Source organism: Triplophysa dalaica, chromosome 9, assembly GCF_015846415.1.
Source record: "Triplophysa dalaica isolate WHDGS20190420 chromosome 9, ASM1584641v1, whole genome shotgun sequence".
Taxonomy (NCBI): Eukaryota; Metazoa; Chordata; class Actinopteri; order Cypriniformes; family Nemacheilidae; genus Triplophysa; species Triplophysa dalaica.
In genome coordinates, this window is record NC_079550.1 from 10,427,499 (window position 1) to 10,438,727 (window position 11,229).

The following is an 11,229-nucleotide window of genomic DNA, read 5'->3' on the forward strand; positions in this document are numbered from 1 at the left end:
GGTCATCAGATCTGAATTCACTATGCACCTAACTCTTTGAGTGTATCTTGCTTTGTGTTGTTACAGGATGTGGTTAAACTGGTAGGAAAGCTGCTATTCTAACTCAAGTAGCCTTTATAGCAACCTCAAACGATACACAGGTACATACATGCACATAAATCTGCTCTCAGCCTTTAGACAATTCACTACCACTACAAAAAAAAGAAAATTTCTTACTGTTGATCAAGGTTAGCACCTGGAAAGCATATATGATATCATGATATACATAAGTTGCCTGGGCTGAGAAATCACATCCTCAGGTTGTCTGTAAGAGGAGGTGTGTAGAGGAAACAATGGGGGACATCCACCTACTCTCAACTTCTATTTTTGTCTTGTTCGACTGAAGGTGTTGTCCACTTTCTACTGACACCTTATATGAAATGCACGATGTACATTTTACAGATTGGGATATTATTGTGCTTTCTGATCTCTTCAAATGGTATGTTAATACATCAATGTTTATGAAAGCTTGTATGATGTTCTATGACATTGTCTGTTGCTGTGTTTGAGGTTAACAAAAAATCTTATTTTTTAGATTAAGAAGGATACCAAGCTACTTGTTATATTGAGAGATGTGTGTTTGTGTATTTTGGAACTTGATCTGTTTATCACTCTTTCATTTTTAGCAGTGGACCACTGCGAAAGGTGTGAAGGTGCTACGTTCACAGTCGATGCTTCTCTGAAATCTGAAGTCTTTCTGCCCTGTCACTTTAAAACAAACCCAAACACAACTAATAAAACTGAGCGAGGGAGATGGGGACACTCTTCAAATTTCCTAACAATCTCACAAGATGGGAATATCGTCTTTGATGATCCTAGAGATGGACGTGTGACTGTTTTCCCCATCCAAGCTGCCAGAGGAAACTTCTCCATCATTATTCATGATCTACAGATTTCAGACTTTGGCACGTACTGTTGTGAGCTGAACAGGGAATGTTGGAGCGTGAAGATCATACAATCAGCCCTTCCTGAAAGTAAGGAATTGTAATCTGGAAAAATGCAAAACAATTATGAAACCAAATAGCAATAATCATTCTGTAAAGACCATAAGATATTATGCCTTCTGAGTAAGTAGTTTTAGAATCTGAAATGTTTGGTGTAATGTGCTCTTGTGAGAGTATTGAGTCTTGATTTGTTTTGCAGTCTGGATTCCAGAACTCATACTTATGCTTAATTATGTTTTCTTTTGTAGAACATGATTTAAACAACTGGATATTCTTTGCTGCCGGGGCTGGCTTGTTTTTTCTGATTTTTATTGCATTCTACCTGTTTTCAAAATTCTGTGGTGAGCTTTGTTTTTTTCCTGTATGTTTAAAGTGCAAAATTCTAATTCTATTCTTTAATATATTACAAAATCAGCTTTTTGCTATAGCAGACACCTGATTCTATTTTTTCCCTTTTTTGACTTCTTTAAAAATGATTTGACTTTAGATAACCCTACACAAGAAACACAGAATAACCAAAACGCCAGAGGTACTGTGGTTAACATTTATTTTCAAATACTTAATATTAACAGTATTAGGATGTTTTGATTCATTTAACTGTGGAATTGATAGAAACTGCGATACTGATAATTCAGAGTTAAAGAATATATTAATTATTTTTGAAGGTCGAAGGAGAGGAAATTCAACTGTTTATGGTATGTTTTTGTTGTTTTGTTAATCTTTAATTTAAACTGACAAGCGAATGTGGAAAACTATTTTTTATTTTTCTTACGATGATTTGCACGTTGTAAATGTGTTTTTTTATTTAAAGAAATCGAAGCACCGAATCAAACTGGTGTGAACCAAAATCCACAAAGAGGTAAGTCATGATTTTTGCCTCTTAATACATTACTTTAATATTACCTTAGTTCTTCATTAGGCCTATGAACATTTTTTTATTGTTTTTAATATCAGCTTTCAGACCAGTTCCTGAGCCAACTACCAGTCAGCAGTCAGATCCAAAACCATACTATGGTAAAACACAAGGCTTGAGTAAATTTAATGGTTAGAGTTGAAATAGAATAACCAAAATGCTATCTATTTCAGTCAACCAGGCAGAACTCTCCATTCAATGCAACGCTGGCCAAAAACGGAAAAAACAGAAACGTAACTGCATCTCATTGTTTAAATTTGTACATTATTTTATTTTAAATCGCATTAAATTTATGATTTGCTTTTTTAAATCCAGATTTCCAGTTCAAAAATCCAATCTATGGCGATTAAAGTTGATCAACAGATTGTCACAACCCAATCCAGTTCCACAGAATGCAGAATCCACAGATTAAAGTCTGTGTAACAAAACTGTTCATTACGAATTGTTGAAAATATGTCATTGAATGGAAACTTTTTTTATGGAAAATCATTAGTAGCCTATTTGTTGTTGCATCTCTCTCTCAAAAAAATGCATTTGTTCAGTGAAATCTTGAATAAAAAAAATCACTGTTGTTGTCTCGTTTCATTTTTCTTAATATTTATATTTAAAGCAAATGTATAATAATGTATGTAATAATATATATGAGTGAAAGTTTATTGACTGTATGCTAATCCCACATATATGACCCTGGATCACACAACCAGTTTTAAGTAGCACGAGAACATTTTTAGTAAAAGAAAAAAATACATTGTATGGGTCAAAATGATCGATTTTTCTTTTATGTCAAAAATCATTAGGATATTGAGTAAAGATCATGTTCCATGAAAATATCTAGTAAATTTCTTAATTGAAATATATATAAAAAAATACTTTTGTGAGTTGATGGCCTGCTACAGTGCCCCTGATTGACAACTTCAAACACAATTTTCTCAATATTTTGATTTTTTGCACTCTCAGATTTTTGAGATTTAAACATTTGTATCTCAGCCAGATTGTGTCCTATTCTAACAACTCATACATCAATAGAAATCTTGTTTCTTCAGCTTTCACATTATGTAAATATCTCAATTTCGAAAAATTGACCCATAAGACTAGTTTTGTTGTCCAGGGTCACATGATCAAGAACTTCTGTAATCACAATTGCAGTGAACATACATCCGACGCAACAGGTGGCGCTCGTGTGTTATAAAGAGCTGTGAACGGCTACAGAGATCAAACCACACAAACGTTGAGTTGAACCAACCAACATATAAAAGTAAAATGAAGATCTATATATTAGTCTAGTAAATGTCCTTTTAAGTAGCACATTATTCCGACGATGTTTTAAACGTTAGCAAAGTTAGGAAGTGCATGAACGGACATCGACATGTCAACATTAGAGAAGAGCAGAAAAGCAGAGGAACATGAATCAACAAACCTTCCCATTTACCAGCACAGAGACAAACTCGTTCGGGCCGTTAAGGAAAACACGTTTCTGGCCGTAACGGGTGAAACTGGCAGCGGGAAGACCACTCAACTGCCGCAGTACTTATATAAAGCAGGTACCATTCACACTTCATGATCACAAACACTCAGACAAATATTCAATTTTGGGCAGATCATATCCTTTCTTCCTTATTTATGCTCTTTTATCTCTTCAGACTTTTGCAGGCATGGCAGAATTGGTGTGACTCAGCCCAGGAGAGTTGCGGCCATCACTGTAGCCCAGAGGGTGTCTCAAGAGATGGGTGTCAGGCTGGGTGAAGAGGTGGGATACCAAGTGCGCTTTGATGACTGCTCGACAAAGGTGGGAGATTAATCACAATGATTGAACATATGCTTTGAGTAATGCGTGAAATATTATATGGAGATTCTAGGTAGAGCTTGTGTTTTCGTTGTATCAGGACACTGTGATTAAATACATGACAGATGGGTGTATGCTGAGGGAGATTCTGGCAGACCCCAGTTTAAAACAATACAGCATTGTGATCCTGGATGAAGTCCACGAAAGGAGCTTGAACACTGTATGTTGACTTTGTTCATCTTTATAAATGTTTTTTGTGTGATTTAGTAGCTTAAGTTGTGTTGTTTATTCTTCCTACAGCATGTGTATTGTTTTACATAATACTCCAATATGTTATTATTTACTACAAAACAATATGAAATACCATTATGGCATCTTAGTGGTTACATCATTTTATACTTGTACGTCAGTTGCAGCTTGGAGATCAATAGTGACTCAATTAAGTTGAATTATGTTGCAGGATGTTTTGCTTGGGTTACTCAAAAAGACTCTGTCAAAAGGGTACCATGGGCGTAAAACACCCCTGAAAGTGGTTGTGATGTCAGCAACATTTGAAACGGAGAAGCTAAGCTCTTTTTACGGGCACTGTCCCGTTTACACCATTCCTGGGCGTACCTATCCGGTGAAGGAGAAATTCTGCAATCTGATTGGTCCAAAAGACAAAGATAGTACTGTCTATGTCAAAGAGGTGTGTTGTGACTGTACACAATTTTAAAAACGTCAACTCTTAAACTATATTTCAAATGTCTTCACATACTGTAAATGTTTTATAGGTGGTGAAGGTGGCTTTAGATGTGCATTCAAATGAGGCTGCTGGGGATATTCTGGTCTTTCTCACTGGTATGATCAGCAGCGAGGTCATATTTAAGACATGTTTGAACTTTACAAATCAGATTTCCTGAGGAGTATATATTACATTTATTATAAAGAATAATATTTTCAATATTTCTGTTAAGTGTGTCATTCTATGCTTGATTGTGAACAGGACAGTCTGAAATCGAGAAAGCCTGTGATTTGCTCTTCGAGAAAGCTGAGATCTTTGACTACCGTTATGATATTCATGACCGGTCAGTTGAGGGGCTTCTTGTTCTGCCTTTGTATGGATCCATGCCAACAGGTAAGATTTTATCTTGAACATGTCTTAAAGTAAAAGTCAAATCCATCATTCACCCTCCAAACCCGTATGATGACAATTTTGCAAATGCAGACTATAGTCCTGCTCATAATCAAAATGCATTAGGGCAATTTCCGTGAAAATGTCAAACTTACCATTACAAAAATCTAGTTTTTACCAAAGTTTCTAACTATGCTAACACCACAGATATTAACTTTTGGTGGTTTAAATACCCATGTGAGGTCTCTCTTCAAGTTTTTAAAGCATTTGTTTTATTTTTAGTGCATTTGATTTTTCATAGTCAGTTATGTGCCGTTTTCAGGATTGTCACATGCATAAAGGTACGTATTCCTCATAAATGGCCATGTGAAAATTTAATTAAAGTAACTATTTTATGTTCTATGAAGAGGCATATCTTCTCCATTTGTTGCATTTCAATTAACAAAAATCACACAAAGTTTGTCGTCTCCCAAAAACATTGTCCACCTTTTGTCACTTCCTTAACGCATGTTTATTGACTATTTTGAAATAGAAAACTTGTGCATAGACTGATATCTTTCTGATGTTCAAACTCTATCTACAAGTGTTTAGTAAAATATAAACATATGATTCAGTGTATTGGTAACAAATACATTCTCTGAGTGTTCTTATCCATAATGCCGGAATTGACCAGTACAAGTTTGTGATATTTTACATTTTTACAGATCAGCAACGGCACATCTTTCAGCCTGCACCAAAGGGTGTGAGAAAGTGTGTGGTTGCAACCAACATTGCTGCAACTTCACTGACGATTAACGGAATCAAGTAGGTGTCACACGCTGCCACACAAGCCTCTGTGAATAAAGATGTGTTTGATAACACCAGAGAAACTTTATATGATCCAAAACCATCTAACTTCTTTTCTTGTTATAGATATATTGTTGACAGTGGATTTGTAAAGCAGCTAAACCACAACTCAAGGGTTGGACTGGATATTCTAGAAGTGGTGCCTATTTCAAAGTGAGTGTTTTTCAGATGATACCATCTCCTTTTCCTGATTTGTTGTGTCAAGTCAAATAAAAGTAAGTCATTTTTATATTGACTTTTCAAAGTAACACTGTGGCTCTGATTGTTTGTACAGAAGCGAGGCTCAGCAGAGAGCGGGCCGGGCTGGAAGAACCTCTGCGGGAAAATGCTTCCGAATTTACAACAAGGATTTCTGGGATACATGCATGCCAGAGTACACCATTCCAGAGATTCAGCGCACCAGCCTTACATCTGTTATCCTAACGCTGAAATGTCTTGGAGTTCATGATGTGATTAGGTATTGCCTCAATTTTGTATGTTTATTTTTCTTGCATTTATAGCATTCAGTACAAATTTCTATATCGTATAATTTTTCTCGGTTTCACTTTATGTTCATTCATTTAGATTTCCATATCTTGACTGTCCAGAGGAAAGGTTCATCCTGACTGCTCTTAAGCAACTGTATCAATATGATGCTATTGATAGGTGAGTGACATGCTACTTAGATCCACAAACTGCCCATGCTTAGAAAAAATGCATTACAAGATATTAATGCAAATGGCAAGTATCAAACGATACATCTGAGTGAATTTATTGTCATTGTGCCAGTTCTGTATTCTTCGCTTCTTAAATGTTTTACTAATACTTGTGTTTTTGTTACAGGAGAGGTGAAGTGACCAAGCTGGGGCGACTGATGGTAGAGTTCCCCCTTCCTCCCAATCTCACCCGTGCACTTCTCAAAGCTGCTGCTTTAGGGTGTGAAGATGTCATGCTGTCAGTAGCCGCCATGCTCTCGGTGGAGAATATCTTCATTCGACCAGGTAACCATGACTGTAACCATCTTACTGAGTGAAACCCATTCCTAATATTCATATGGTACATTGGACAACATTGTATGATATTTGTATTTACTGTTAGTATGTCTGCATGTATCTTCTGTGCAGCTCTCTCACAGTATGTTCTTTGACTAACAGTTGATTTTGTTGTTTTGAAGGTAAACCTGACGGACAAAAGGAAGCTGAGATCAGACATAAAGAGATAGCAGCTTGTGCAGGCGGCTCGAATGATTTCCTCATGCTGCTCTGTGTTTTTGAGAAGTGCAGAGCAAGGTAGGTCATGTACAAACCTTTGTTTGACCAAATGTCTTTTTACAGGTGGAGTTCGCCCCAAAATAACAATTCTGTCATCATTTAGTCAGCCTAAAACGTTCCTACAAGAAACAAAAAAAAGGTTTATACTGCTTTTTTCTTAACAATGAAAGTAGATGGGGATCAGGGCTTTGCAAGTTGCAAGGAAAGGAAGACACACGCTAACACAGTTTCAGTATGACTTGCACACAATTTCGAATTGTTTTGATGAAATATCAATTCTTTGTGTGAGGAACAATTGAATTCATTATTCATTGAAGTGCTTATCTTCACCAGACATCCGTGGTTGCCTTTCACTTATCTGGAAAAGATTGAATTTTACATTTACATTTAGTAATTTAGCAGACGCTTTTATCCAAAACGACTTACAGAGAGTTCAGGAAGCAGTAAGCGATATGTCATAAAGGAGCAATAATACACTAGGTGCTAATTAGAGGGTGCACCGCTTGACCAGTCAGAAATCGGCCGGTCAGTCTCACGTCTTGTCGCTTCGAAGCCGATCGTATGTTGCCAGCAACGCGGGCAATAACTTCAAATACGCAAGTAAACGTCCGTTCAAGATGGCTGTCTTTCACGGCTCATTTACACTCGTGATTGCGTGGTTCCACCGAACTGCGCGAGTCTCCACGCGCGCACACACATCATGTAATGCACAGACAATTTTTGACTGTCCAGAAGTTCTCCTTCATTGCTCCGTCTACTTTGGGTATGTACTACATGCTAACTGTGATGCTAAACTCATGTTGAGGTCGTTCACTATGTGAAAACAAATGTAAATTCCATTCAACCCGATGAATTGTCTTACGTTAAAACTATGGTCATTTCACTGAGGTAAAATGACATTCAACACGACTTGAAAAAAATCCAAACTATTAAAGATGAATAAATCAACCAATATTTGTGATATATATCAATATAGACCCAAGATAAAGACAAGTTATTTTACATTTCAGAAAAAATAAAATAAAGCAATTATAGTTTCATAAACAGAAACAGACAAGAATAAAGTTGAAGTATTTTATTGTTATCTTAGACTTTTCTGAGTGTACAAAAATGAAAAAGGTTGGTTAAGTGATTAAGTTTAGTTATATTTTATTATTTATACTTATTTTCAGTCACCGTGTGCTTCAAGTTAAGAGTTATTTGGGCAAGAGAAGATTCTGTAATTTAATGCAGGTAGTAGAACTTTATTTAGGAAAATTGTAATGTTCAATAATTTATGTAATGATAATAAAAAAATATGAAAAAATGTGTATTGAAGAAAAGTTAATGTTTTTTTTATTTACTGTCAATTATAGTTTGTGGATATCGGCAGGTTTCTCTTATAATAAAATCGGAAATCGGCAAAGAAAATTGCAATCGGTGCATCTCTAGAAGTTACTCATTTCAACAAAAGCAAGTACTTGACAAAAACTAGTTTTTGAAATGCTCGATTAGGTTAATGATGACAGACTTTTATTTTTGCATGTAATGTTGCTTGAAGGCCAGAATGGCAAATAAAACGTTCCTGTATCTGTTAGGCTCATGTGTTCGCACACACTAACACAATATACCCTAAACGATTAGTTAACATTCAAATGAAGATTTCATCATTATTCACTCACCCACATGTCATACAAGCCATCCATATTTTTATTTATTCTGTCAAAAACTAATTATGGCTTCTGTTTTATACTGTACCTTTAACCAATAAGTGTAACAAAATATTAATCAAGTTAAAAATAAACCATGCAAATAAAAAGCCATCATCCTTTTGGAATTTCCTCCCCCTCGATCATGACCCCTGATGTGATTACGTCACATAGACAACATTAACAACCGCATTAGGTCAGGTGCAGGAAGACCATTTACAGCACCATGTTAAACAGTCCCATGGGTACCCAGATAATTTTTGAGGCTTCGAGTTTAGGATATTTTTATTTGTTGAAATGAAACATTGGTTATTGAGCAAGACAATATATGGAGGCCAGGGGAGGAGGGCGGAGAAGCGCCACAGTCAGAAAGGCCAACGTCCACAGATAAGAAAAGAGGTAGAGTTCATCCATCAGCACTCAATTCAGTTTGACGAAATTTCGACCATCTGTATTAATAGTTCATAGTGTATGTATAACAACAAGTAAAGTAATGAGTAAATAGCTATTAAATAATATTATGTTAGACTGTGCTCTTTTGAGTTGTTGTTATGCACATGCTTGTATAGACCTATTAAGAAATCAAAAAAACAAAAATTATTAAACATAAATATATGTCTCTGAGTGCCTCTGCGATGCGCTTCCACAAATGCTTAATCACTTTGGAAACACCCAGTGTTCAAGAGTGTGAAGAAAGAAGTACTTGGATGTTGAATGACACGTTATGTCTCTGTGCAAGATTGAAGTTTGAAATGGTCAATTTGTGTGCATATCAGGGATATTCATATCTTTTGAAATCTACGTCACGCGTAACCTTTCCAACGTAATTGAATAATACGGAGGTCTTGGACGTGCATCGCAGAGTCAGTGCAAACTGTGTATTTATGTTTAAAAAGTATATAATTTTAGTTTTCTCAGAAAATGACTAAACGTTTTGCGAGACAACACCCTTATTCATCGGCTGGTGTCATGTAGAGCCTTTCGAAGCTGCGATAAAACCGAATTTTAGATCTTAACCTACAGCCCCCCCCCCTTTAAGTCCATTATATGGAGAAGAACACTGGAAAGCTTTCCTCAGAAGCCTTAATTTGTTTTCAAAAGAATAAATAAACACACGGATGGCTTATATAACATGTGGGTTAGTTAATTCTCATGAAATCTTAATTTTAAAGTGAACTATTCCTTTAAATCCAAAGCAAGAAATTTTGGATTGGGCAAATGCAAAAATGTAAACTAGCTGGTCGTTGTTGCTCATGGAAATACTGGTATTCATTTTTTTTCCCTCTGTTCTACAGTGACAATCCATCCGCATGGTGCAAAGATCACTGGATCCATTGGCGAGCGGTCAAGTCTGCCTTCAGCGTCGAGACTCAGCTGAGGGAGATCCTTTCACGTCTAAAGCAGGTAATCCACAGTTCTTCTATAACGCTATTGTATGACTATTTGTATGACTAGTTCTTGACCGTTTACGTAGAAGAAAGATTTTCCACATGAGACGTTTGAGGGCAGCAGGAGCGAGCTGTTGCGACAGTGTCTTTGTCTGGGTTACTTCACCAATGTCGCCAGGAGGTGAGCTCCACGCTGTCATTCATCACCTAAAACTATAGCAATGAGTCACACTGCAGAGAAGCCAGTATTCAATCTGTTCGGTTTTTCTCAGATCTTTCGGGAAATCATTCTGCACAATGGATGGACATGGATCCACTGTTCTCATTCATCCTTCATCATGTGTAAGGACATTAAAGGAGTAGTTTACCTCAAAATGAATCTACTGTCATGTGATTCCAAACTTGTATGCTGTTGTTAACAGTCGAACACAAAATACAAAAACATTGATAATAATCGTTTAATTGAACTGATCGTTTCTTTCTTTATTCAGCTGTTTGGTCAGGAATTGCAGTTGGACTGGATCATCTTCCACGATGTGCTGGTCACCTCACGTGTGTATGTGAGGACACTGTGTCCCATCCGTTACGAGTGGGTGAAGGACCTGTTGCCAAAGCTGCATGAAATAGATGTCTATGAGCTGAGCAGTGTGGCGAGAGAGGAAGTTACTGATGAAGAGATGGCCCAGTGGGAAAAGAAAGAGGCAGCAAAACGACAAGCAGGTGTGTTTGAACATTCTGATCTACAGTTCGAATGTTGTCAGATTGTGTTTTTTGGTTTGGTAACACGTGTTTAAATGTTTAAACAGAGTCCAGTGATGATGCAGCAAAGAAACTGGAAAAGAGAAACGATGAAAGCTCGGTCAATGAGGCTCGTGCAAGATACTTACAGCGAAAACAGAACCGGCCACAAAGAAAAGACACCTGAGAGGGAGTGAGACTGATATGAACACAAATTGTGCATCTGCTAGATTTTTATCTCTGATTTCTAAACGTAATCCCTGGTTTGTAGTCTCAGTGGTCCCCGGTGAAATATGAAAGACTCAAAATCCAAGGAAGTCTAAAATAAACGTATTTTTAAGTCTATTAGGTATGTTAATAAATCGTGTTTTGTATAAACATGTTTGTATTTGTGCTTTTCTGTTTTTTCGTGAACCCTTTTTTGAAATGGATTGCTCGTTTGTAAATGATTTTTCTACGGGCCAAACAATCATAAAATAATTGTTTTTAGTTTTTATTTCTCTGGAGGTCAATACCACTACTGCGT

At 36.6% G+C, this 11,229-nt stretch overlaps 2 protein-coding genes across 4 annotated transcripts; both read left to right on the top strand.

Moving 5' to 3' along the window:
• The first annotated feature begins 213 nt into the window (after nt 1-213).
• LOC130429035 (uncharacterized) lies at nt 214-2,467 on the top strand. 2 transcript variants are annotated; one of them, XM_056757388.1, is made up of 9 exons: nt 214-478; nt 669-1,013; nt 1,232-1,324; nt 1,471-1,512; nt 1,649-1,678; nt 1,795-1,842; nt 1,938-1,997; nt 2,070-2,129; nt 2,212-2,467. In XM_056757388.1, the coding sequence occupies exons 1-9, from the start codon at nt 415-417 to the stop codon at nt 2,244-2,246; spliced, it is 777 nt and encodes a 258-aa protein (XP_056613366.1). In that variant the 5' UTR covers nt 214-414; the 3' UTR covers nt 2,247-2,467. The 2 variants fall into 2 exon arrangements, with proteins under 2 accessions (XP_056613366.1, XP_056613365.1); XM_056757387.1 differs by having other exon boundaries at nt 215-478; nt 666-1,013.
• A 635-nt stretch (nt 2,468-3,102) lies between these two features.
• Nucleotides 3,103-11,075, top strand: dhx40 (DEAH (Asp-Glu-Ala-His) box polypeptide 40). Of its 2 annotated transcripts, XM_056757685.1 has the most exons (17): nt 3,103-3,437; nt 3,537-3,682; nt 3,780-3,899; nt 4,140-4,367; nt 4,453-4,519; nt 4,665-4,796; nt 5,498-5,597; nt 5,706-5,792; nt 5,914-6,096; nt 6,204-6,284; nt 6,462-6,619; nt 6,793-6,907; nt 9,873-9,981; nt 10,052-10,146; nt 10,238-10,307; nt 10,457-10,685; nt 10,772-11,075. In XM_056757685.1, exons 1-17 carry the CDS (start codon nt 3,263-3,265, stop codon nt 10,888-10,890), a joined length of 2,214 nt encoding a protein of 737 aa, XP_056613663.1. In that variant the 5' UTR covers nt 3,103-3,262; the 3' UTR covers nt 10,891-11,075. The 2 variants fall into 2 exon arrangements, with proteins under 2 accessions (XP_056613663.1, XP_056613665.1); XM_056757687.1 differs by lacking the exon at nt 3,103-3,437 and having other exon boundaries at nt 3,557-3,682; nt 3,805-3,899.
• The last annotated feature ends 154 nt before the right edge of the window (nt 11,076-11,229 follow it).